The 27,948-nt window shown below is 38.1% G+C and overlaps 1 protein-coding gene and 1 pseudogene across 4 annotated transcripts in view; both read left to right on the top strand.

The window, feature by feature from the left end:
* GRAMD1C (GRAM domain containing 1C) overlaps positions 1-27,948 on the top strand; it is a 98,831-nt gene that overhangs the window by 56,725 nt on the left and 14,158 nt on the right. For 3 of the 4 annotated variants that reach the window (XM_068965036.1, XM_068965014.1, XM_068965021.1), the window contains 5 exons: positions 3,932-4,050; positions 7,217-7,349; positions 11,377-11,536; positions 21,403-21,540; positions 27,161-27,279. In XM_068965036.1, the coding sequence (XP_068821137.1) occupies positions 4,007-4,050; positions 7,217-7,349; positions 11,377-11,536; positions 21,403-21,540; positions 27,161-27,279 (594 nt within the window). In that variant the 5' untranslated portion in view covers positions 3,932-4,006. Of the gene's footprint in view, positions 1-274; positions 343-3,931; positions 4,051-7,216; positions 7,350-11,376; positions 11,537-21,402; positions 21,541-27,160; positions 27,280-27,948 lie in introns of those variants that run through there. The other variant, XM_068965028.1, reaches the window with a different exon arrangement.
* LOC138093594 (U6 spliceosomal RNA) lies at positions 20,804-20,902 on the top strand (annotated as a pseudogene).

The raw sequence follows: 27,948 nt of genomic DNA on the forward strand, positions 1-27,948 counted from the left end.
AAAAAAAAAAGCTATTCACAAATGGTTCTTCTGGAGTGAGAGTCAGACAGGTTGGGGAACCTTTAGAATCAAGCACAGTTGTTTCTTAACTTTCTTTACCACTAGTGATCCTTGTTATTTTTATTCTATGGACACTATGCTTCAAAAGACTTTTTATCCACCAATTAAGTAATGTATATTAAATAATAAAATGTTAGAACCTTATTGTTTACTGTTTATTAGACGTTCATTCTTTCCAATGAGAGTTTCTTATCAGCCTGAGATAACCACTCTAGGTTAATAGAATTCAGCCCCAAGCAAAGTGACCTGACATTTTACCCAGCTTGAATAACTTTATTGTTGGTAAGTGTTTGGATATTTTTGACTTTTTGAAATAATATCTGGAGTTTCAACAGCTACTCTTATGAAATGCTAGTCATCTGGGAACTAGCAGTCTAAAGTGCAGAAATTTTGTTCTTAATGTCTCTGAGTTTCCATGAAACGATGAAGGTCATCTAGTGTAACATAACAAACAAAGATACCAAAGCTACTAGACAGAGCGGATAAACAGAGAGAGGGAAAAAAAAGGAAATGTGGTATTTGTTGTCAGGAATAGCTGGGAAGAATTCAAGATATCTGTATATTTTGGCCTTGTAAAATCTCTGTATTTATCCCTACTACTTCCTCACTTAATATTTTTACTCCAAGTAGTTTGATACAGTGTTTGCTGACTTCAGAACAAATATTGTTTGTGTTTTTCATGTATTTATTCTATATTTTTATATAGACTTCCGCTTCCTAATTTTTTAATTTCTCCATTTCCTCTATTTGTTGTATTCTTTCAGCTCAGCTGAAGACCCTTCTATAATGTGAAGCCTTTTCTGATCATCCTAACCCACGCTGATGTTTCTTTCCTTTATACTTCTATATCATGTTGATTCCATCAGTTCTTTAGTACGTAATAATGTTATAGTTTGTCCTATTTAACTTTTGCATAAAAGTTACCCATGTTTTTTCAACTATATTATAATAGGTTGTTAGAGAACAAGTAGGATATCATTCTATCCTTTTTAGTATCTAGTGTAGTAATATACATTTGTGTGCTTTAGTCACTAACTTGTGTCTGACTCTTTTGTGACCCCATGGACTGTAGCCCACCAGGCTCCTCTGTTCATGGAATTTTTCAGGCAAGATTACTGGAGTGGGTTGCCATTTCCTTCTCCAGAGGATCTTCCCCAACCCGGGGATCAAACCTGCATCTTCCACATTATAGGTAGATCCTTTACCACTGAGCCACCTGGGTTGGTAGGTTCTAAATAAATATCTGTTGAATGAATGAGAGAAGTAAAGAATCTTGCCAGCAATTGCTTCATATAATGCTGCCCCCCTCTACCTAGCTTAATTATGTAATTAACCATCTATAATGTTTCTAAAAATCAGACCATTGATTTTCATACTATTTTTGTTTTCCTTTGTAATACATGAGTTTTTTATATTAGATTATTTAACCCTGATGGACTTAACAGAAACGGAAGATATTAAGGAGAGGTGACAAGAATACTCAGAAGAACTGTACAAAAAAGGTCATAATGACCCAGATAACCATGATGGTGTGGTCACTCACTAGAACCAGATATCCTAGAGTATGAAGTCAAGTGGGCCTTAGGAAGCATTACTAAGAACAGAGCTGGTGGAGGTGATGGAATTCCAGCTGAGCTATTTCAAATCCTAAAAGATGATGTTGTGAAAGTGCTACACTCAATATGCCAGTGACTTAGGAAAACTCAGCAGTGGCCACAGGACTGGGAAAGATCAGTTTTCATTCCAATCCCAAAGAAAGGCAATGCCAAAGAATTGCAAATTACCACACAATTCTGCTCATTTCACATACTAACAAGGTAAAGCTCAAAATCCTTCAACCTAGGCTTCAACAATATATGAACCGAGAACTTCCAGATATCCAAGCTGGATTTAGAAAAGGCAGAGGAACCAGAGATCAATTGCCAGCATCTGTTGGATCATAGAAAAAGCAAGAGATTTCCAGAAAAGCATCTGCTTCTTTGCGCTAAAGACCGACGTGTGGATCACAACAAACTGTGGAAAATTCTTAAAGAGATCACCTTACTCGCCTCCTGAGAAACCTGTATGCAGGTCAAGAAGCAACAGTTAGAACCAGACATGGAACAATGGACTGGTTCCAAATTGAGAAAGGAGTACGTCAAGGCTGTATACTGTCACCCTCCTTATTTAACTTATATGCAGAATACATCATGGGAAATGACGGACTGGATGAAGCACAGGCTTGGATTAAGGTTGCCGGGAGAAATATCAATAACCTCAGATACACAGATGACACCACTCTAATGGCAGAAAGCAAAGAACTAAAGAGCCTCATGATGAAGGTGAAAAACAAGAGTGAAAAGCTGGCTTAAAACTCAACATTCAAAAAATGATCATGCCATCCAGTCTCATCACTTCATGGCAAATAGATGGGGAGACAGTGACAGACATTATTTTCTTGGGCTCCAAAATCGCTTTGGATGGTGACTGCAGCCATGAAATTAAAGATATTTAGGGGAGCCTGGTGGGCTGCCGTCTGTGGGGTTGCACAGAGTTGGACATGACTGAAGCGACTTAGCAGCAGCAGCAGCAGCTCCTTGGAAGAAAACCTATGATGAACCTAGATAGTGTATTAAAGGAAAGGTCACTTTGCCGACAAAGGTCCATCTAATCAAGGCTATGGTTTTTCCAGTAGTCATGTATGGATATGAAAGTTGGACCATAAAAAAGGCTGAGCACTGAAGAATTGATGCTTTTGAACTGTAGTGTTGGAGAAGACTCTTGAGAGTCGCTTGGACTGCAAGGAGATCAAACCAATCAATCCTAAAGGAAATCAACCCTGAATATTCTTGGAAGGACTGATAGTACCTTGAAGCTGAAACTCCAATACTTTGGCCACCTGATGAGAAGAGGCAACTCATTGGAAAAGACTCTGATGCTGGGAAAGATTCAAGGCAGGAGCAGAAGGGGATAACAGGATGAGATGTTTGGATGGCATCACCGACTCAATGGACATGAGTTTGAGCAAACTCTGGGAGAGGGTAAAGGACAGGGAAGCCTGGCATGCTGAGGTACATGGGGTTGTAGAGAGTCAGACATGACTGAATGACTGAACAACAACCAGTGATACTTATAAAGAAAGAACAAGCTGAACTTTATGAAAAATAAACAAAAATAAAGACTTCCCTGGTGGTCCAGTGATTAGACTGCACCTTCTAGTGCAGCAGGTATGGGTTTGATACCTATTCAGAAAGCTAAGATCCTACATGCCTCACAGTCAAGAAGCCAAAGCATTAAAACAGAAGCACTATTGTAACAAATTCAATAAATACTATAAAAATGGTCAACATTAAAAAAAAAAACTTTAAATAAAAATAAACAGGAAATATTCTAAACTCCAGACTTTGGCATTTTAGGGAAATATAATTAAAAATTTACTGATATATGAGGTTTCACATATAGTTAAAATATTCAGATACATTATAAATTAAGGGGAGGGGATTCTGAATTGATTGGAATTCTGAATGGTGATCCACCACCCTGGTACACTGGTTGGACTGCAAAATGTAAATTACAGATTAGTAATTGCCAGACACTATGAACAAATTATTTTATAAAAAGAGGAATATCTTTAAATATCTTGCCTCCCATTCACAGTAGTTATTATAGTACACATTTAAAAATCATCTACCTATTTCCAGTATCAACTCTGTCAGATACATTCTGTTAACCTACTTTTTATGGATGCAGAAAACTGACATTTAGAAGGTCAAATAACTCCAAAGCCATAACTGCACAGCTGGTTATTTTGATGTCAGAATTCATGTTTTGAGTTACTGTGTTATAATTCATTATGTTCCCAATGGTTAGGCTAATCTTTGTGTCATTCTAGAGCTTGACCAGACAGGAATTCTGGCAGCTGCTCCAGGAGAACTATGGCACTGAGCTAGGCTTAAATGCTGAAGAGATGGAGAACTTGTCCCTATCAATTGAGGATACTGTGCAGCCAAGGTACCACAAAATGTTTTGAAATGTCAAGATTTATCAATCTTTAGTCAAAGCAGAAGTATTTTAAACTATTAATTCAGGCTTTCTGTTTCACCTTGGGTGAAATTTGCCTCTTGCTTCTCTGTAAAGGAATGAGTGAAAGATGTGGACAATGAATAGTTTGTTAACTGGTAAGGAAATACAGATCAGATGATATAATTCTAAGTTTTTAACTGTCACCTAGGATTTGCATAAAGCATGGGGTTAGTAAACCTTTTTATTAAGGATATGGAGAAGTACCTACTAAGCGCTTAGCTCATTTATTGTTTAGCTGCTCAGTCGTGTCTGACTCTTTGTGACCCCATGGACTACAGCATGCCAGGCTTCCCTGTCCTTCACTATCTCTCGGAGTTTGCTCAAACTCATATCCACAGAGTGATGTCATCCAACCATCTCATCCTCTGTCATCCCCTTCTCCTCCTGCCTTCAATCTTTCCCAGCATCAGGGTCTTTTCTAATGAGTTGACTCTTTACATCAAGTGGCCAAAGCATTGGAGCCTCAGCTTCAGCATCAGTCCTTCCAATGAATATACCAATGAATATCCAATGAATATTTACTTTAGGATTGACTGATTAGATCTCCTTGCTGTCCAAGGGACTTTTAAGTCTTCTCCAGCACCACAGTTAAAAGCATCAATTCTTTGGCACTCAGCCTTCTTTATGGTTCAGCTCTCACATCCATACATGACTACTGGAAAAACCATAGCTTTGACTATATGGAATATGCCACCTAACATACATGTAACAATAAAGTAAATCAGCTGGAAGATATTTTGAGGGTACAAAGATAATATGACTTTTCCTCAAGGATACCCTAGCGTCATGTTGACTTGTAGTTGGCACTCAATAAATATTTGAATGCATTGATGAGAGAGCTTATAGCACTATGGAAAATGCAAATACTTATAATAGAGGGTTAAAAATGATAAGGGCCAAAAACAGCAATAGGTAATGTGGGAAAAATTCAGAGTAGAGAGAGACTATTTTTGACTGATGGGAATTCACTTAGAAGAGTGGACATTTTTATTAACCTGTCAAATAAAAGTGCATTTTGTCCAGTGATAGTTGAGATCGAAGCAATACAAATAACTCAGGATAATACATGAAAATTCTGCAGTAAGCATTATGCTAAGTCAAAGGAGCCAGTCACAAAAGATCATATATTGTATGATTCCACCTATACGAAGTAAAGTCCAGAATCGAAGTAAAGTCCAGAATCAGTAAATCCATGCAGATAGAGAGTAGGTTAGCAGTTGCCAGGAACTGGGGGAGAGGAAGAATGGAAGTGACTGCTAATGGATATAGGATTTCCTTTGGGGTGATAAAAATGTTCTAAAATTAAAAAGTGGTGATGGCAGTAAACAACTGTATTATGCACTTTAAACTGGGTGAATTTTATAGTATATGAATTAAAACTTAATGAAAAATTTGGTGAATTATTTTTTTAAAAATTCTACAGCAAATAAGTCTTAAGATGGAAAGCTTTTGAAGTCTCAGTGTGTGCACATATCCAGATAGTCTTCTAGTTATACTGATCCTATTTATATTGTATCAGCTTAGCACTAATATTTTGCAGTCTTTGTTTTTTTTTTAACATGGGTTACACATGTATATTAGTTTTCTGTAAAGCTAAAAATTTCCACTGGACTACTCTCCTTGTAAAGTTTACTAGCCTCTCTCAGGTACTGGAGTTGGGTAGAAAAGCACTTGACATAATGCAGAGAGCCTTGGATGGTGGTAAAGAAGATCTGGATTTTAGTCTTAACTTTACCACCTAGTAGCTGAGCAGACTCAGGCAAATCACTTAGCCTTTCTGATCCTCAGTGTATTCATCTGTGAAAGGAGGCAGTTAAACTAGGTGATCTCCAAGGTTCCTGCCGACTTGAAAAGTTTCTAGTCTTTGAAGACAGAAAGAGTAAATATTTTGCATCTGCTGCTTTGTGCAGTGTACCACAGCGTAACATGCAGCTTTTCCTCAGGTGGCTGAGTGCTTTCTAGAAGAAGATGTGGCAGGATCCTCGTTTGCTCTGCTACTCTTTCCCGTTCTTCCAACCTCTGAGAGAAGTGTGTCTGCCTCACACCTTTCCAGACCTTTATTTCCTCTGCTCTTTCATCTTTTTTCTCTTCACTTTCAGTCTTTTCTTCACTCTCCTTCCTCTTTTTTTATTTTTCCACAATCCACCTCCATCCTTAAAATCCTCAGCTACAGACGCTCAGCTCGTGGTTTCGTCTTTAGGAGCCGTTTTTCCTGTTCCCTCAAGGTGCTACCGTTCTATTGGCCGGGAGTAGATCTAAGTATTACTTGAGTGGAGTAGTGTAGTGTAGACTCTTCTGGCTTTTCTGTTTCTTTCTCAGGATAACTTGGCTTCAGATGTCAGGCTACTACTTTATTTTAGAAGAGCTTTACATCTAAATATAGTAATGATCAAATTGTAATACTAATTGCTCAATAAAGTTGAGCAATGGAAATGAGATCCTTCTGTGCTCCTTTTATATCTCATACACTTTCCTTTTTTTGTTTTTCCCCTCCCTGAAAGAAGAAAAGCAAGCCCCAAGGCATTTATTGTAGTCTGTGTCCCTATGATCATTTGAGAAGTTTCTCCTTTAACCTTAGGAATTTTTGTTCTCAGGAATGAGGAGAGCATGGACTGATGGATGGGCTCTGTGCTCAGACGTCAGGAGGTTCCCCTTCTCAGAGAGATGTGCTATCTCAGCTGGGACCGAATCTGAAGGGAGGGGATGAGATCTAAAACTGCCTCCTGGTGCCATCTGGCATCCAACTCAAACGTTTACCTTGACCCTTTCAAAGCATCTTCATTGTTCACAGCTAAAACTTAAACAAGCAGTGTTCAATGTATTAGTTGCTGTTATGGCCATTTGTATTTGGTTCATTTTTAAATGGTTTCTGAAGTTTGTAAAATCTTACATAAGCATATTTTATTTTCAGCAGTGAGATCAATTTGCTTGTGAGTTATGAATATAACTTTGTTATAGGTGGAAGCTTATTTGTTGCTTTAAAAAAATTGTCTTCAAAATGCTTTATAATAGAAAAGGACCTGAATGAGGAGACTAAATCGTTTATTTGTTCAGAAGTAACCTTGTTTACGTTTCTATGCTCTGTTTCTTACAGAAGTCCAGGAAGAAGCAGCCTGGATGACTGTGGGGAGAGAGATGAAAAATTATCCAAGTCAATCAGTTTTACCCGTGAATCAATTAGTCGGGTTTCAGAATCAGAGTCAATTGAAGGAAATTCACCAAAAGGGGTTGGTATATGATTCCCTTTTAAAATCTATCTGATATTACCATGTTTTCATCATAATGGAAGATCAAATAAAAATATAGTATACCAAATATTTAAACACTTAAGATGTGAGGCTGCTCTTTTATTTTAGGGCAAGAGTTTTAAGCCTTTAAGTAGCAGAGATTACATGGGAATAATACGTGTTTCTGTTCAGACCTGGATATGGTGCAGAGTTAACCAGGCAGTTTCCTGGACATCAGTGTGTAAGGAGGATGCGTGCATGCTAAGTCGTTTCAGTTTTGTCTGACTCTGCGGCCCGGTGGACTGTTGCCTGCTGGACTCCTCTGACCTTGGGATTCTCCAGGCAAGAGTACTGAAGTGGGTATTCTTCAGCCATGCTGTCCTCCAGGAGATCTTCCCAACCCAGGGATCAAACCCACATCTCCTGCAGCTCCTGCATTGTGGGAATTCTTTACTGCTGAGCCACGGGGGAAGCCCCTATCAATTTTTAAAAATAAATAAGGTGGAAAAATTCATAGCAGAACTGTTCTCAGAGTAGATAGTGTATGTAATTGAAGGATCAGTTTTGAAAGGGAGGTGAGAACCCTGAGCACCGTGCTCGAGTAACAGCAAACGCTTGTTAAACTACTAAATCAGGTGTACGTGCTAAGTTGCTTAGTCGTGTCGCATTCTTTCCAACGCTATGGACTGTAGCCCACCAGGCTACCCTGACCATGGGATTCTCCAGGCAAGAAATGGGTTGCCATTTCCTTTAGGGGATCTTCCCAGAGATCAAACCCATGTCTCTTTTTACATCTCCTGCATTGACAGGTGGGTTCTTTACCACTAGCATCACCTGGGAAGCCCACTGAATCAGACACATCCAGTTAATTTTCATAGCTAGTTAGCCAGTTAGGGTTTCCCTGATAGCTCAGTTGGTAAAGAATCCGCCTGCAATGCAGGAGACCCTGGTTTGATTCCTGGGTCGGGAAGATCCCTTGGAGAAGGGATAGGCTACCCACTCCAGTATTCTTGGGCTTCCCTTGTGGCTCAGCTGGTAAAGAATCCGCCTGCAATGTGGGCGACCTGGGTTTGATCCCTGGGTCAGGAAGTTTCCCTGGAAAAGGGAAAAGCTGCCACTCCAGTATTCTAGCCTGGAGAATTCCATGAACTGTATAGTCCATGGTGTTGCAAAGAGTCAGACACGACTGAGCGACTTGCACTTTAGCTAGTTAGTTTCTTCCTTTATTTTTTCAAGTATTATTATAAGCCTATCAATTTTTAAAAAAGTTTTGGTGAGTTTCTATCATCAAAGTCATCATTATTATTACTTTTTATATTCAGATTGTCACCTCTGCCAATGGGAGCCCCTTCAAGTTGGCTCCTCTGTCCTTTTGAAATAATCAATTATTTTTGACAGCTTCCTTTCTTTCTGGTACAATAATGTGTCCCAAGCACATTTTTTATATTTTCAGTCCCAGACTTAGTATCAGCTACTTGTCTAATGAGCCATTGATTTTAGTGAAGGATGGCACTTAGAAACCACATTCTAAGTGATGAGAGTGTGCAGCTTTTGTTCTTTTGATTGGTGATGCAAATTTTGGGCCATTGCTGAATTTCTTATTTTAAATCAAAGCATTGGCTTCAAACTCTACCTCTGCCACTTTCTAACTATATGACCTTAAATAAATTAATTACTTAACCTCTCTATGCCTTTCTTTTTTCAACAATAAGATGAGGACACTAATACCCCATTTGAATTTTAACGTAAGGACTAAATTAATTAATATATGTGGAAGTACATTGAATAGTCCTTGACACGTATTAAGTATTCAGTAACCATAATCTATTATAGTTGAATGGAGAAGGAAATGGCAACCCACTCCAGTATTCTTGCCTGGAGAATCCCATGGATGGTGAGCCTGGAGGGCTACAGTCCACAGGGTCACAAAGAGTCGGACATGACTGAAGCAACTATGGCACACATTATAGTTGATGAATCTGTGTGTGGCCATCAGTGGACCCCTTATACCTTCTCTCATGGAGCTCCCAGCATCTGTTGTGAATAAATGTTTGGGAAACATTGAAATAGATTATGTAAAAGGCCCACAAGTTTTCAGCTTGTTTCAGGCGACCATCATGCATCTATCTATCTCAGTGTGATTTTGTGTTGTGGATTTCACGTAAAACTCATTCATCAAGAGATACTTAGGAACTTACTACTTGTGTAAGCGAGGTGATTCTGAATGCCAATCCCCTTGTATGCTTTCACTGAGAAAACAAGCCACTGAGTTTGGTGGTTTAACAGGACAGGGGATCTCTTGCAGTCCCCTTATCCCTTTACACAAATCTGACTTTGAGGCTGGGTTTTCAGAACCATTAATATTAATATTCCTTGAGTCCTTCCTACAGCTTCTTTGACAATGGCTTCTGTACCTGTTCTCGAGATAGTTAATCTATTGGCCCTTCTAGTTTTGTTCCTAAAGGAAGTCATACTTTCTCTAAGAAAAAGAAGTGGATGTAGAGGAGTAATTTAATGTTTTGAGTTTGATTATATATTCACTAATGTTTAGGATAGATGTTTTCAGTTTATGGAATACAAGTAATCTAGAAGTTTGGTCCCTTTTTGCCTTTTACATTCAAGAGGAGAAGTACAGTGAGATTCTCAGATATCAAATATCATGCCACTTTGTTTCATTTATACTTCCAATAAGGTTGGTAATAACAAAAAGTTAGAAATAGAATTTTCTAAGAATAAGTTTTTGTTAAGTTATAAAATAATAATCTCCAACAAAGTTGGTAGTAACAAAAAGTTAGAAATAGAATTTCCTAAGAATAAGTTTTTAATGTTACAAAATTAATAATCTCTTTAAAGATTCAGGAAACATAGAAAAGTATACAAAGAAATACAAATCATCTGGATGCTAACCATTCAAAAAGAGCGATGTTGCTTTTCCTATAGGTATCTGTCCATGTTTGTTAAAATAGGAATTAAATCTTAATTAAAAAAAGAAATATGTGTGGAAACTTACTCTACTTAGCATCTATAGAGGTCCTAGGTCAGCTAATAAGCATGTTGCTTTGTAGTGTGGAACTCCTGAATAAATCAAGTCTTGATTTTGACAGCAATCTCTGATCGAAAAGTCAATCCTCTGACTTAGGATAGTGTAATACTTTAATAAATGGTGTCCTGGGTCCCAGTTGTTATTCTGCTTTCCTGGAGCTCCTCCTCCCTGGAGCTGCTTCTGTTGTTCAGGGCTGCCCTAAGGTCTCACGGGGCAGGAGGTAGAATGATTATATGCTTTCGCTGTCTTTCATCTGCTTATACGCAGACAAGGCAAGAAAGTACACTGCCATATGGTTTGTATTTTGTAAGCCTAATTACCATACTCTTCTACTTGACTACTACTATAGTAAAAGCATTCATACTTTAAGGTCTAATATTAAATTTATTACAGAAATTTCTTTATAATTTGATATATCTTTATTAAGCCATTTCCAGAAAGTATGGATAGCAGTATATATTGAATATATTTTAATGTACAACCCCTTAGTCCCTTAACAGTAAATCCAACTGTATTCTTATGGATTTGCTTTAATCTTTCTCCTTTAATCTACTCTCCCTCTCTGTACTCTGATGTGACTTTTATATCTCTGTTTTCTTTCCCTTTTCCCTTTAGTTACTGGTCTTGAGAGATGGGTGAGTTCTCTTCCTTGAGTTGATGGGGCAGGTATTGCCTGGGGAAACTAATTGGGTTTGACTCCTTTCCTTGCACACCCCAAAGAACTGACCACTCCATTATTTTTGTCCTTTTTCCCCTTTCCCTTCGACTTAAGTGATCCACATGTTAACTGTCCGTGAGTCTTCCTTATGATGTTCTTCATAAATGTATGGTTCATTAGTGTATAAGAAGATGACTTTGGGATGATCTATATTATCTATCAATATTTTATGGACCAAATGGCATATAAACATAACAAGCAAAGCTCTCAAAGAGCAGCATTTCAAACTGTGTTTATTAGTAAAGAGCTCATTGTTTGCCTTTTAGGGGTTAGGGAAAGAGGAACCCCAAAATGAGAAACAGATCAGAAGTCCTTCACTAACTTCAGAAAGGAGGTTAAGTAGACGGTCATCAAAATCACTCGACTTGAATAAAAATGAGTATCTTTCTCTGGACAAAAGCAGCACTTCAGATTCTGTTGATGAAGGTAAAGACTTTCTTATAAATTTTAAGTAAAATTTCAGTTATGTCTTTTAATTTTTACTTTTGTATTAAGTGTGTGCAGATTGAGAATTGTTTTTTGTACCAAATACAGTCTCACTCTATAAAGAATCAAAAAAGGATGGAGGTTAATAAGAAACAGGGGAAAGGGGCTGCTAAATCTAACCCATCACCACTGTTCAGAAGCCTGAAATTTGAAGATCTTCGTCACATTTAGCCTATATTACCCCATGCATTGAGTCAGTGGAAATGGAGCAGTAGTAATGGAAAAGCAACTTTTTTTCCTTTTTACCCATGACTCGTTTGCATCTGAAATGTGTACCTCTTAACCTCACGCACCTGTTGATCTCCTTCCCCTGCCTCCTCCCCTTCTGGCAACCCGCCGTTTGTTCTCTGTATCTGTGGCTCTGTTTCTGCTATGTGTGTTCACTGTTCTGTTTTTTAGATTCCATATATAAGTGGAATCATACAGTATATGTCTTTCTTTGTCTGGTTTATATCACTAAGCATAATATCCTCTAGGTCTGTCTGTACCAGAAATGGCAAGATGTCATCCTTTTTTATGGATGAGTAATATTCCATTTGGGGCTCCCCTTTACCACACATGGCTCAGTGGTAGAGAATCCATCTGCAATGCAGGGGATGTGGGTTCTATCCCTGGGTTGGGAAGATCCCCTGGAGAAGGAAATGGCAACCCACTCCAGCATTCTTGCCGGGAAAACCTCATGGGCAGAGGAACCTGGTGGGCTACATACAGTCCAGGGGGTCACAAAAGAGTCAGACACGACTTAGCAACTAAACAACAACAATATTGCATTGTATGTATCTATACCACATCGTCTTTATCCCTTCTATCTGTTGATACGCACTTAGGTTGCTTCCATGTCTTTGCTATTGTAATAATGCTGCAGTGAACGTAGTGGGGTACATATATCTTTTTGAATTAGTGTTTTCATATTTATCAGATAAATACCTAGGGAAATGCCTAGGAGTGAAATTACTGGATTTTATGGTAGTTCTATTTTTTAATTTTTTGAGGAACTTACCTAATATTTTCCATAGTGACTGCACCAGTTTACATTCCCACCAACAGTGTACTAAGGTTCGCTTTTCTCCACATTCTCACCTATACTTGTTATTTGCTGTCTTCTTGGTAATAGACATTCTGATGGTGTGAGATGGTACCTCATTGTGGTTTTGATTTGTATTTCCCTGATGATTGATGATGCTGGGCATCTTTTCATGTGCCTGTTGGCCATCTGTATGTCTTCTTTGAAAAAATGTCTATTCAGGTCCTCTGCTCATTTCCTTTTTTAATCAGGTAATTTTCAGTTGTTGAGTTGTATGAGTCCTTTGTATATTTTGGATATTAACCCCTTATCAGATATATAATTTACAAATATCTCCTGACATTCAGTAGGCAGCCTTTACATTTTGATTATAATCTCCTTCACTGTGCAAAAGCTTTTTAGTTTGGTTTGTTCATTTTTGCTTTTATTTATCTTGCTAGAAGAGACATAAAAAATACTGCTAAGAAAGATGTCAAAGAATGTACTTGCTTATGTTTTATTCTGGAAGTTTTATGGTTTCAGATCTTACATTTAAGTCTAATACAGTTTGAGTTTTAAAAAATCATAATGAAAATCTGTATGCTGTAATGCTATAAATTTTACTACTTTCTTTAACCACAAAAAGGGAGGGGAAGAGAGAGATTTCAAAAGTAGTTGTTGTTCAGTCGCTTAGTCGTGTCCAACTCTTTGCAACCATGTGTACTGAAGCACGCCAGGCTTCCCTGTCCTTCACCATCTCCTAGAGCTTGCTCAAACTCATGTCCATTGAGTCAGTGATGTCATCCAACCATCTCATCCTCTGTCATCCCCTTCTCCTCCTGCCTTCAGTCTTTCCCAGCATCAGGGTCTTTTCTAATGAGTTGGCTCTTTGCATCAGGTGGCCAAAGTACTGGAGCTTCAGTTTCAGTATCAGTCCTTCTAATGAATATTCAGGATTGATTTCCTTTAGGATGGACTGGTTGGATCTCCTTGCGGTCCAAGGGACTCTCAAGAATCTTCTCCAACACCACAGTTCAAAAGCATCAATTCTTTGGCATACACCCTTCTTTATGGTTCAACTCTCACATCCATACATGACTACTGGAAAAACCATAGCTTTAACTAGATGGACCTTTGTTTGCAAAGTAATGTCTCTGCTTTTTAATATGCTGTCTAAGTTGCTCATAGCTTTTCTTCCAAGGAGTAAGTGTCTTTTAATTTCATGGCTGCAGTCACCATCTGCAGTGGTTTTGGAGCCCAAGAAAATAAAGTCTGTCACTGTTTCCATTGTTTCCCCATCTATTTGCCATGAAGTGATGGGACTGGATGCCTTGATCTTCATTTTTTGAATGTAGAAAATACAGTAAAAACAAAAGTCAGTTGCTTAAGGGAAACTTTAGAGCAAATCATGTTCTCTTTACTTTCTTAAAGTTATAACCAATACCCTGGGGCTTGTCATGCTTATCAAGTCATAAAATTTCAAGGTCACTTCAAGGAGTTTTCTTTTCTTTTAGCTGTAAGATTACTTACATTGAAGTCAGTGAAGTGAGGAGACAATAGGAAGGATAGGGTACTGGCTGACTGCTTTCAAATTACAGGAAGCAGAGTAGTGCCAGTGGAGTTTTGCAGTCCCTTCTTTTGTACCAGCATGTTATATTACTATTCCTACCAGAGTGTTGGTGATGGGGACGTTATTGTGGTTTGGATCTGTCTGACATGACTGTATTTGCTAGTCCACTTACTGTTCAGCTTAGACCTGGTTTGGAAACCCCTGAAGGCTGTTTACTAAATCCATGAAAACCAAAGTTAAATCCATGTCAAATCTAAATCAAATCCAGTTCAAATCTAAAATCAAATCCAGATCCGAAGCCAAACCAAATCCATGAAAACCGAATCCAAATCAGGTTCGACCTTGGCTTGGAAACACTGACGTATCTTTGGTGAAAACTAAATCTACACTCTTAAAAACATAAGTAAAAATAAACAGGTTCTTAAAAATTAGAATGTATCAAGAAGACAGTTGTGTTCTTTTGAAAAGATCAATGAGAGGAAGTGTTTTGAAAGGATCAAGCACCAGGAATGACTAGATTCTCTTAGCGTCCTTACCATTTGTGCCTGGGAAATTCCATGGATGGAGGAGCCTGGCAGGCTACAGTCCATGGGGTTGCAAGAGAGCTGGACATGACCTAGCAACTAAACAGCAACAGCGTGTAGCTGTGTGAGTTAGTTATCCCTGCCTGGCCAAGCCTCTCCTGTAGGAAGATCTGCTCTGGCACCCAGTGGCCAGACACATAAGTGACACCAAAATGAGGATTTTTGTTTGTTTGTTTTTGCATCCAGAATATATTTTGAAAACTTTTACACTGATACTAAAGACAGGCAAGGACACTACAAGAAAATTACAAATATCCTTTACAAATATTGACATAGAAATCCTGAACAAAATACGAGCAAACCAAAGTAGTACATTAAAAGGGTTATACACTATGACCAAGTGGGATTTATTCCTGGAATTTGAGAATGGGTCAACAGACACAAATTAATCAATGTGATTTGTCACCTTACTAGAATGAAGGAAAAAAAAATCATCATTTTATTGCATCATCTCAATTGATGCCATAAAAGAACCAAATGAGGATTCTTTTTCTTTTTCTTTCTCATCTGCTCTTTTATAAGAATGATCCTTTTAAAAAAATCCTCATTCAGTTCCCATACAATTCACATTAATGATAAGTTACCTAAAGAGTAGCATTAAAACTCATATAAACTGTGTCTTTATCTACAAATAAAGAAAGAATAATAGTGGTGTAGTTTCTGTATTGCAGAGAAGCCCTGATCACCAGTTTTTAGAGAATGGGAGATAAAACAAATTGTGTCCCTTTAGTTACTCAATTAAACTCTAAATTATCTGCCTGTCTTGCATACCTGCCTAATGTATGTTTTCACACATACTCAAAATACTACCAACATGTGTTGTGTGTGTGCTCAGTGGTCTCAGTTTTATTCATGCCAAGGTCCTTCTTATATTTATCGGTCTCAATTTTCCTACCATTTTCCATTGGCCACTTTCAAACTGTTATATTTGAAATAGTATTTATTCTTTATTGGAAATAGTAACCTGCTGCAGATGGTGACTGCAGCCATGAAATTAAAAGACGCTTACTCTTTGGAAGAAAAGTTATGACCAACCTAGATAGTATATTCAAAAGCAGAGACATTACTTTGCCAACTAAGGTCCGTCTAGTCAAGGCTATGGTTTTTCCTGTGGTCATGTATGGATGTGAGAGTTGGACTGTGAAGAAGGCTGAGCGCCGAAGAATTGATGCGTTTGAACTGTGGTGTTGGAGAAGACTCTTGAGAGTCCCTTGGACTGCACGGAGATCCAACCAGTCCATTCTGAAGGAGATCAACCCTGGGATTTCTTTGGAAGGAATGATGCTAAAGCTGAAGCTCCAGTACTTTGGCCACCTCACGTGAAGAGTTGACTCATTGGCAAAGACTGTGATGCTGGGAGGGATTGGGGGCAGGAGGAGAAGGGGATGACAGAGGATGAGATGGCTGGATGGCATCACGGACTCGATGGACGTGAGTCTGAGTGAACTCCAGGAGTTGGTGATGGACAGGGAGGCCTGGCGTGCTGCAATTCATGGGGTCGCAAAGAGTTGGACACGACTGAGCGACTGAACTGAACTGAACTAAGTTGAGGAGTGTTCCTTTCTCCATTTAAAATACCACCTGCATACACACCGAGGAAACCAGAATTGAAAGAGACACATGTACCTCAATGTTCATTGCAGCACTGTTTATAATAGCCAGGACATGGAAACAACCTAGATGTCCATCAGCAGATGAATGGTTAAGAAAGCTGAGGTACATATACACAATGGAGTATTACTCAGCCATTAAAAAGAATACATTTGAATCAGTTCTAATGAGATGGATGAAACTGGAGCCAATTTTACAGAGTGAAGTAAGCCAGAAAGAAAAACACCAATACAATATACTGACACGTATATACGGAATTTAGAAAGATGGTAATGATGACCCTGTATGCGAGACAGCAGAAGAGACACAGATGTATAGAAAGGACTTTTGGACTCTGAGGGAGAGGGAGAGGGTGGGATGATTTGGGAGAAACATGTATACTATCATGTAAGAAACGAATCGCCAGTCTATGTTCGATACAGGATACAGGATGCTTGGGGCTGGTGCATGGGGATGATCCAGAGAGATGATATGGGCAGGGAGGTGGGAGGGAGATTCAGGATTGGGAGCTTGTATACACCCGTGGTGGATTCATGTCAATGTATGGCAAAACCAATACAGTATTGTAAAGTAAAATAAAGTAAAAATAAAAAAATAAAAAATAAAAATACTAAAGAAAAAATAAATAAATAAAATACCACCTGCTAGCTTAATATGCTCCAGCAATATGATTGATGATGTTATTTAAATAGGAGGCTTTAAAGTACCATGAATTTAATAAATAAATAATCCCAGGTGGAAATAGTTTATTTTGTATCCTTACTTCCTTGAACAAATTTGCATACAAAAGGTATAATTGTTAATTTCTGGTAGTAATACCACAAGTTATGTTTTTATCAGTCATGGTACAGAATATTTTATCTAACAGTAGAGTTTAAATGAAATATGAAGACATTGTATTGAAATACTTTTATGAATACAATTTATTTCCTTCTTAAATGTGAATTTAAGGAAGGAAACTTGCTTTTGAAAAATAATAATTACTGGACTCCTTAGAGAAATGGCTGCTTTTAGGGTTACGGTGCACACTTCAGTTGTGTCTTACTCTTTGTGACCCTATGGACTGTAGCCCGCCAAGCTCCTCTGTCCAGGGGATTCTCCAGGCAAGAATACCGGAGTGGGTTGCCATGCCCTCCTCCAGGAGATCTTCCTGACCCAGGGATCAAACCCAGGTCTCTTAGGTCCCCTGCGTTGGCAGGTGGGTTCTTTACCACTAGAGCCACCTGGGAAGGGCTAGGGTGGGGAATATACAAAATGAGCCCAGATATAGTGCAAGAATATAAAGAAGCGCTTGAAAAAGAAAAAAGAGGCATGTCAAAAGGTCTTAGGCATCAACCTGAAAGAGCTTCTAATGGCCAAACAAAAAATAAGTGTGAGCAGCAAAATAAATAATGACAGTACTGGATTATAACCTGAAGGATAAACTGACTTTGTAAGTCCATCCTGATACCAACGGTTGAATAAATACATAAATGGGGGAGAAAGCAGGAGTCTTCCTTACAGAGCTCCAAATAATAAAGCATATATGTAGATCTTTTCCCTTCCAGGAGGTGGAGCTGAATTCTCCTCCCCTTGAGATGGGCTGAACTTAGGGACTCATTTCTAATGAACAGCATATGGAAAGAGGAAAATAATACCTCTGAAGTGGAAAAGCCTGCCAGATACCACTTTGACCAATTGATCAAGGTTAATCAAGGTTAATACTGTTATGTATACCCCCTGAGTTTGAGGAGAAGGGTACTTCACCTCTGTGGTGTTCATCCCCCAAATCCAAAGCCTGGTCTAATCGTGAAAAAAACCTCAGGTGAACCCAAATTGGGGCACATTCTACATAATACCTGAGCTGTACTTTCAAATGTATTAGGTCATTGAAAAACAAGAAAAAAGTGAGGGACTGTCATAGATTGAGACTAAGATGATTACAGCTAAGTACAAACATGGTAACTTGGGCTGGATTCTTATTCAGAAAAAGACATTACTAGAAGAAATAGGAATAAAGTCTAGTTTAGTTAATTGTCCCTCTAAAATTATTAAAAAATAAAAAATTAAAAGATATCATTGCAAAAAAATGGCAGCCCACTCCAGTACTCTTGCCTGGAAAATTCCATGGACTGAGAAGCCTGGTAGACTACAGTCCATGGTTTCTCAAAGAGTCGGACACGACTGAGCGACTTTACTTACGATTTTTTTGTATTTTCCACAGTCACCTAAAATGGTTATATAACACTTATGTGCCAAACTCGTAATGTACTTAGGTGAAATCAACATGATCCCTGCTCACATAGAACTAAAGAGTCAGTGCAGGAAAGAGGCAATAAATAAAAAGGCACTAAGTCAGTAAAAATATAATTACAAGTCAGGATAAGTTCTGTGAAGGTGATGATCAGGATACATAGAATACCTATACTTGTTTGCTTTCTTGTGAATGTATGAATTATTTTTACAATAAACTTGAAAGTGAAAGTGAAAGTCACTCAGTTATGTCTGAGTCTCTGAGACCCCGTGGACTAGACTGTCCATGGAATTCTCCAGGCAAGAATACTGGAGTGGGTAGCCTTTCCCTTCTCCAGGGGATCTTCCCAACCCAGAGATCAAAGCAAGGTCTCCCTCATTGCAGGTGGATTCTTACCAGCTGAGCCACCTGAGAAGTCCAAGAATGCTGAAGTGGGTAGCCTATCCGTTTTCCAGTGGATCTTCCCGATCCAGGAATCGAACCAGGGTCTCCTGCATTGCAGGTGGATTCTTTACCAGCTGAGCTATCAGGGACGTCATAATGAACATATATTACTTCTGTGTCAGAAAAAGCTATTTCTCAAGCCTAGTTTGGAAGTTACGTCATAGAACCTTAGTAAATTGCCTAGTTTCAGTGATTAATTTCTATGTCAGAGGAGCCATTACTTGAGATTGCAGTGCCTACCATGTGCATGCTTTTGTCTACATGCAGTATTGTTGCAGGAAGGAGGTAAATTGATATCTACCCACTATATCCCTAACTTCTCTGCACCTATAACAAAACAGGGAGACAGACCATTTCGTGAGGAGTAGAAGGCAGAGCTGGAGGGATTTTTCTTTCCTGCTTCTTAGACCACTGCCTTTTGCTTTGACTGCTTCCAGTGGCTTAATGTGGACAGATGCTCAACACATAATTCTTAGAACTTGATTTGTGAGCTATGGGGAGCTTTTGTCACAGTTTTCATTCTGTAATGATGGGCATAATCCGTGAAACAATAAATGACCCCAGTCCTGAAATCATTAAAATTTCAACTGGATTGCTTTACTCCATTTCCTTTATTTTACCAGACTCCTGTTCCTAGATGTCCCCCAGCCCCACCATTTCCTTTAGAGTCTTCGGAGTTAAATTCTTGCACTATAGAATAGGGTTAAGTGTGTGTGTTCTGCAGCTAGAGTGATTTCAGGTTTCAGTTCAGTCACTGACTAGCCATGGAGCTTTGGCAGTTCTCCGAGTGCTGTGGTTTCCTCATCTGTACAATGGAGATGAAGATGTGAATAGCTCTTGCCTCACAGGATTGCTGTGAGAATATGTGTGAATACCTCTAAGTTGCTTAGCACAATACCTGACATGTGGTAACATCATGAATGCATGGGCTATTTCATGTAGTGTTTCCAGGGAATATGAGGAGAGGTGAGTGTCCTTATTTTCTACAAAAGAGTTTTCAACATTGCTGTCAGGTTCTTAGAAAAAATATAGTATTCCATTGGGCTTTATTTAGCTTTGAAGAATACTTTTCAGAAGGATTTCTTTTTTGATTAATTAAACTATTTTTTTACACATATTTATTTTTTAAATTAATTTATTTTAATTGGAGGATAATGACTTTACAATATTGTGATGGTTTTTGCTGTACATCAACATGAGTTTGTTATAGGTATACATATGTCCCCTCCCTCTTGAATTGCCCTCCCACCACCCACCCCATCCCACCCCTCTAGGGTGTCTCAGAGCACCAGTTTGCGCTCCCTGAGTCATACAGCAAATTCCCACTGGCATCTCTTTTACATATGGTAGTGTATATATTCTTCTCTCCATTTGTCCCACCCTCTCCTTCCTCACTATTTCCGCAAGTCTGTTCTCTATGCCTGTGTCTCCATTGCTTTCCTGCAAATAGGGTATCAGTACCATCTTTCTAGATTCCATATATATGTGTTAATATATGATATTTATTTTTCTCTTTCAGAAGGATTTCTTTTAATGTGTAGTATTGAGGACAGATTGTAAATACAGTGATACTTGTCTTGGGGGAGTGAACTTTAAGTCAAGTTTGAAACATTATTCAGACTAGTAAGATAGTGAGTACAGCAGATATTAAAGCCATTAATGTCTTAATATTTACTTAATATGTATGCACATTCAGAAATAGGACCTGCTATGTGTCCCTTGTCACTCTTGAAAGATTCCTTTTTTTAAAATATTTTTTTGAGTGCTTGGTTTGGCAGCACATATACTGAAATTGGAATGATACAGAGGTTAGCATGGCCACTGCACATGGATGACACAGAAATTCATGAACTGTTCTTTTGAATGATATACGATATTATGAGAATTTAATATCATGCAAATTAAATATTTCTATATCTTGGTTTCTGAACTATTGATCATGTATAGTTTAATTACTATCTACTTGGCTCAGATGGTTAAGCGTCTGTCTACAATGTGGGAGACCCGGGTTCAATCCCTGGGTCGGGAAGATCCCCTGGAGAAGGAAATGGCAATCCACTCCAGTACTATTGCCTGGAAGGTCCCATGGACTGAGGAGCCTGGTAGGCTACAGTCCTTGGGGTTGCAAAGAGTTGGGACACGACTGAGCGACTTCACTTTCACTTTCACTTTTATGTATAGTTATACATAATATGTATGAATATAATACCAATTTAGAGTTTTAATAGTGTCATGTAATGTGCTGTGATCATTGTAATCACACTTAAAAGCCATTTTGTGCCCAAAACAAACAAAATGAAACCTTGAAATTACCTTTCTTTGATGTCTTCCCTTTTTGTTCTGTGTTTTTTGTTTCCCCAGAAAACATTCTTGAGAAAGACCTTCATGGAAGAGTTTATATCAACCGTGTGTTTCATATCAGTGCTGAAAGAATGTTTGAATTGCTGTTCACCAGTTCACGCTTTATGCAGAGATTTTCTAATTCTAGAAATATAATAGGTTGGTCTTGTGTTCTTATCTAATGATAAATGTGGGAGAATTTTATTATCCTTAGAGAGTTTATGTTGTCAAGTGGAAAAATTAGACAGGCTTCAATTTTATTTTGGTCATGTAGAAACTAGTATTTAGGTGTTTTGGGTAAAATCGCATGTAAATAGTATAATTTTTTAATTAGTCAGATCTTACCTACTATTAAGTTCAGACCCTTTGAGAACTAAAACTCCGTTCAATTGGGTTGAGCCCCATTTAAAAGGATTCCATTGTGGAATAGTTGGATTCTGAGCATGTATGCTAAGTTGCTTCAGTTGTGTCCAACTCTTTGAGACCCCATGGACTGTAGCCCGCCAGGCTCCTCTGTCCATGGGATTCTCTAGGCAAGAATTCTGGAGTGGGTTGCCATGCCCTCCTCCAGGGATCTTCCTGACCCAGGGATCAAACCTGCACCCCTGTGTCTCCTGCATTTGCAGATGGGTTCCTCACCACTAGTGCCACCCAGGAAGCCAACTGGATTCTAGTAGGGTACAAACTACGATAGTCACTTTGCAAAGTGTCTACTAGATACATATGACCTTCAGAAATGGGCCCCAGTGTACTCTGAAGATGCGTACTGCCATGTTCATAGCAGCATTATTTATAATGGCCCCCAAACTCAAAACAGCCCAAATATCCACCAGTAATAGAATGGATAAACAGATGTATGTCCACACAAAAGAATACTTATGGCGATGGAAAAAAAAAACAACTGCTGCTAACAATACATATAAATCTTATGGGTATACTATAGTATTAAGCAAGAGAAGTCAGACATAAAATAGTACATACTGTGATTTCTTTAAAGTTCAAAACGAGGTGAAACTTATTTATAGACATGAAAGCAGCAGAGTAGTTAACTGCTGTCGGGACTGCTGTGGGTGGATAGAGACTGGAAGGGAGCTTCTGGGATGCTGGTAAAGTTCTCTATCTTGATTTGGGTAGTGGTATACATGTGTGTTTTTTCTGCAAATTCGTGGAGACTTGAGGTTGCAATGCCTATGGTCTATCTTAATGAAAATACTCCAATTAGGAAGGTTGTTATAAAAAAGATTTTATTGATTATGTGTTAAAAGTTCTATTTTGGTAAACATCTCAAAGAAGCATATAGCCAACCTGAAATTGAATTTATCCTAAATATTTCAAGATATCTTAGAAACTTTGGGAGCATATGGTTTAACTTGCTATATAAAATTAGAAAACACCAGTGGCAGAGATCCATATAAGCTGAGTCATTTGACATAGTCAAAGAGAGTCAAGTTAAATATAATGTATAATCTAACCATTTTATTAACCATTAGATGTTATTCCTTTATTTGAAACTTTTATGTAAACATAATTACATATTCATAGGCTCTAACATTGATACAGACTAGATATAAAAAAGTAATTTTTTCTTATTATTCATAGTAGAGTAGCAAAGCAATTTCTGATTGATAGCTATTGTCTTATGATTATATTAAATGTCATGTTTTTAAAAATCATTAATTTTTTTTCCTGTTCTTCCAGTTTTAAAAATGTGTAATACCTGAGGGATATAAATCTTTCTTTTCACTCAGTAGCTCATGTTTAATGTTGTATCTGTTCTGAATCTGTTTTGTATGTTCTTGCTATTCATGTCTGCCTGGAGAATTTGCCAGTCCAGAAGAGCTGGATATTTTATATCTCTTAATTTTCTAAGATGATGCCTGTTGATATTGCACTGCCATTTTTATGGCTGGAAAGGCCCAGAGGGAACTAGCTATGTTATTCCACGTTGGTACAAAATGAAGGCTTTTTTTTTTTTAAATCACAGCTGCGTTTGGTGTTTGATATCATATCTAGCTTCAGTATGGATGACTGTGTTTGCCATCTGATGCTATAAATGGCTTTGGGAAGCAAAGGCTTCTGGCTTATCATAAGTATAAATAGTTATAGGCATGTTGCCATTAGACCTAGAATTAGTCAGAAGGTTTGTCCCCAAAGAGATAATCTGCTTATGATTGCACACTATTCTGTTCTCTTCTGAATTTGTTATCTGGTAATCAAAGTTGCATTTCTTGAGAACAGGTTTCAAAGGCTTCTTTTTAAGCTATTAAGAGTTTAATGGGAAAATATAGTATGGTCAGTTATTTGTGGATTTAACCTAATTTCAGCACTAAAATGGCTACTTCTGGATCTATTTTTTTATAATTAAAATTTATTGTAATTATTAAGAATAATGATAATTATTCTTAATAATTTTTAATAAAAATCACAATTTGATTTCTTTAAAATCTTTGTTTGTGGTTATAGGACACTATTTTTATAATGTAAAGCTCAGTTTTAAGTCTTTTTATTCAACTTTCTAATTTTGAAAAAATGCAGATCTTTAGAAAAGTTGCATGAATAGTATAATGAAACCTACCCATCACCTGCATTCACCAGTCTTTTCTATTGTGGTATTATTTCTGCACATAACATAAAACTTACCATTTTAATAATTTTAAAATGTACAGTTCAGTGGCATTAAGTACATTCACATTGTTCTGTACCCATCACCATCTTTGGAACTTTTCATCTTCCCCAAACTGAAACTCTGTCCCTGGTGAACAGTAATGCTCCATTTCCCCTTTCCCCGTCTCCTGATGAACACCATTCTACTTTCTGCCTCCATGAATTTTACTATGCTTCTGTTGTTCAGTCACGCAGTTGTCTGACTCTTTGGGACCCGATGGAGTGCAGCACGCCAGGCTTCACTGTCCTTCACTGTCTCCCGGAGCTTGCTCAAACTCATGCCCATTGAGTCGGTAATGCCATCCAACTGCCTCATCCTCTATCATCCCCTTCTCTTGCCTTCAATCTTTACCAGCATCAGGGTCTTTTCTAATGGGTCAGCTCTTTGTACCAGGTGGCCGAAGTATTGGAGCTTCAGCCTGAGCATCAGTCCCTCCAATGAATTTTCAGGATTGATTTCCTTTAGGATTGACTGATTTGATCTCCTTGCAGTCCAAGGGACTCTCAAGAGTCTTCTCCAACACCACAGTTACAGTATTTGTTTCTTTGTGACTGCTTACTTCACTTAGCATAATGTCTTCAGGGTTTATCCATATTGCAGTATGGATTTCACCTTATTCCTTTTAAAGAATAAATGCTAAACCATTTTATGTTTATGCCACATTTTGTATACCCACTCCTTTATCAGTGGAGTTTTGAGTTATTTCCACTTTTTAGTTATTGTGGATGCTGCTGCTGTGAACACTGAGGTACAAGTATGTGTTTGAATCCCTGCTCTTAGTTCCTTTGGGTAATACCTAGAAGTAGAAATGGATCATAAGGTAATTCTGTATTTGATTTTTTGAAGAACTGCCATATTGTTTTCCACAGTGGCTGCGTCATTTTATAGTCCCACCAGCACTGCATAAAGGTTCCAATTTCTCCATATTTAGCCAACCTCTCATTTTCAGGTTTTTGTGATAATAGTTATCCTAGTGGATGTGAAGATTCACCAATTTTAAAATTTTATTACATCAGAGGATTCTTGAATTATTTATTTTGCAATTTTTGCTTTTGATTACTTCAACTTATTGTTATCAAAATGCCTCATATGTCTGTTTGTATACTGTTGCCATTTTTTCTCATAACTTCATCTGTTCTTTATATTATGATGAACTTTACTTAGGTATTGGGGACTTGACTATTCCAAAATGTTGTAACATTCTGACACGTGATATTCAGTAGGCTTGTTGGTAACACTGATGAAAATACAAGTGAAAGAGAGACTTTTATCTTTGTTGATAATTGCTTTGTTGAATAGTGTGCAGTTTTAACGGCAGAATTCAATGATATCTTTAAATTTAGTCACTGGTTAACAATGAACTATTTGTATAATTTTTCTGAAACAGGCTGACATATGACCAAAGTGATATTTTACAAAGTATTTTATAATTAATTTTATATCTATTGTACACCTAAATAAATCATTTTAAAACAAATTCTGTATAGATCCCATGATTTGAGATGTTCCCTGTTTAATTTACTTGCAAAATTTTTCTGCAAAAGATAAGCAACAGGCAGCTTCAGGATCCCTCATTAAATCCCTAGGCTCAGCTGACTGAAAGAAGTTAAATAAAATTGAATATATCATAAAGCCTTATTTCCTTTCCTTTGATGATGGGTAATAGGTTAGATAAAAGCTTCTGTTTTAGGATATTGATGTGCAGCAGCCAGATATACTAATTGCCTAAGTCCATTGTGCTAGGTAGGGCTTCCCAGGTGGCTCAGAGTCTGCTTGCAATGCAGGAGACCTGGGTTTGATCCCTGGGTTAGAAAGATCCCCTGGAGAAGGAAATGGCAACCCACTCCAGTACTCTTGCCTGAGGAATCCCATGGACAGAGGAGCCTGGCAAGCTACAGTCCATGGGGTCACAAGGAGTCAGATACGACTTAACAACTAGATAGCAACAACAAGAACAGTTGTGCTAGGTGACTTAGTCAGATCTTCAAATAGAGTTCATGATGCCGTTACCTGTATTTTCCTAGTGTTAGCTTGTTAAATGAACTTTGTTATATGGTGCTACGTTCTAAAGATATTCAATTCAGTTCAGATGCTCAGTCGTGTCTGACTCTTTGTGACCCCATGAACTGCTGCATGCCAGGCTTCCCTGTCCATCACCAACTCCCGAAGCTTACTCAAATTCACGTCCATAGGGTTGGTGATGCCATCCAACCATCTCATCCTCTGTCATCCCGTTCTCCTCCCACCTTCAATCTTTCCCAGCATCAGGGTCTTTTCAAATGAATCAGTTCTTCGCATCAGGTGGCCACAGTATTGGAGTTTCAGCTTCAGCATCAGTCCTAATGAATATTCAGGACTGATTTCCTTTAGGATTGACTAGTTTGATCTTCTTACAGCCCAAGGGACTCTCACAGAGAGTCTTCTCAAGACTCTCAAGAGTCTTCTCCAATACCACAATATTTCTGTTCAAAGTGTGTTTTTGCTCATTGTGTTGTTGCTAAGCAAAAGGAATAGAATTTTTACAAAATCTTGCCATAAAGATAGATTTTTCTAGAGCTTTCTTCATATAGAAAAGGTTATATAGTTTATTTATATTCCATTGCCCCCTCCTTGATTAAAGATCTCTGCAGAGAAGCCATTAACATTGTATGATTTCTCATTGATGTGATTTCTCCACAAGTTGAGATCAGATCATATTGCTACATTAAGGACAAATTTATTTCAAGGTCTTGTCCTTGGGAGTGCTGAAATGTTTTGTCTCTGATAAGTGGACACCCTTACTTCTTTTTGTAGGTACTAGGAACTTTAAAAAGAATCCCACTGATGATACACTTTTAATTTTATCTTCTAGAGCAAAGAAAAAATGTTTTAATAGACAACAATTTAGAAGTTAATGGATCAGAGATGGGGTGTATGTCACATGCAAGAAGAGTGCCTGATATAACTTTACTCTTCTTTAATGTTAAATGAATAACACAGTTATAAAGAAGTTAGAACTGGTCACAGATAAAAATTTAAATAGCTCAAAAACTCTGTCTTTGATTCCATTACAAGCAGTACCCTTCAAATTTCTAGAATTAACTCTTTTGACTAACTCTTTTTTGCTGTGATTAGATGTAGTATCTACCCCTTGGAATGTGGAACCTGGAGGGGACCAGCTGAGAACCATGACTTACACTATAGTCCTTAACAATCCACTAACTGGAAAGTGTACCACGGCCACTGAGAAGCAGGTATGCCTATGCGCCAGTATTCCAAAAGAACCATGTATGTGGAAAGAGAAAACATGCCTGTCAGAGGTCCTAGTCACCAATTTACAAGACGGTCTCAACAAGTATACAGCAAGACAAAGAAGGGAGGAGAAACTGTTTACAGGTTAAAAGAGTTTAAGAGACACATAAACAAATCAATCCAATCCTAATTCAGTCAAGCCAACTGTAAAAAGGCTTTTCTGAGATTTAAGGAATTGTTCATTTCTAAGTTCTGTAATGGTATGGTTGTTATATTTTAAAGCAAAGAGCATTTATCTTTTAAAGGGATATACTGAGGAATTTTAGGGAATCCCTTGGTGACTCAGTGGTAAAGAATCCACCTACAATGCAGAAGACATGGTTTCGATCCCTGTGTTGAGAAGATCCCCTGGAGAAGGAAATGGCAGTCCACTCCAGGATTCTTGCCTGGGAAATTCCAAGGACAGAGGAACCTGGCAGGCTACAGTCCATGGAGTCACAAGAGTCAGACACAACTGAAGGACTAAACCACCACCACCACTGAGCAATTGATAAAGAAATATACTGATGTATTTTTGGATGAAATTATATTGGTGGTTAGGATATCTTTTAAAAGTAGCTAGGCAGAAGATGAAGGTGGAGGGAGGGAATGTGGGGAGAGATACAGATGAA

Source organism: Capricornis sumatraensis, chromosome 1 (genome assembly GCF_032405125.1).
Source record: "Capricornis sumatraensis isolate serow.1 chromosome 1, serow.2, whole genome shotgun sequence".
NCBI lineage: Eukaryota > Metazoa > Chordata > Mammalia > Artiodactyla > Bovidae > Capricornis > Capricornis sumatraensis.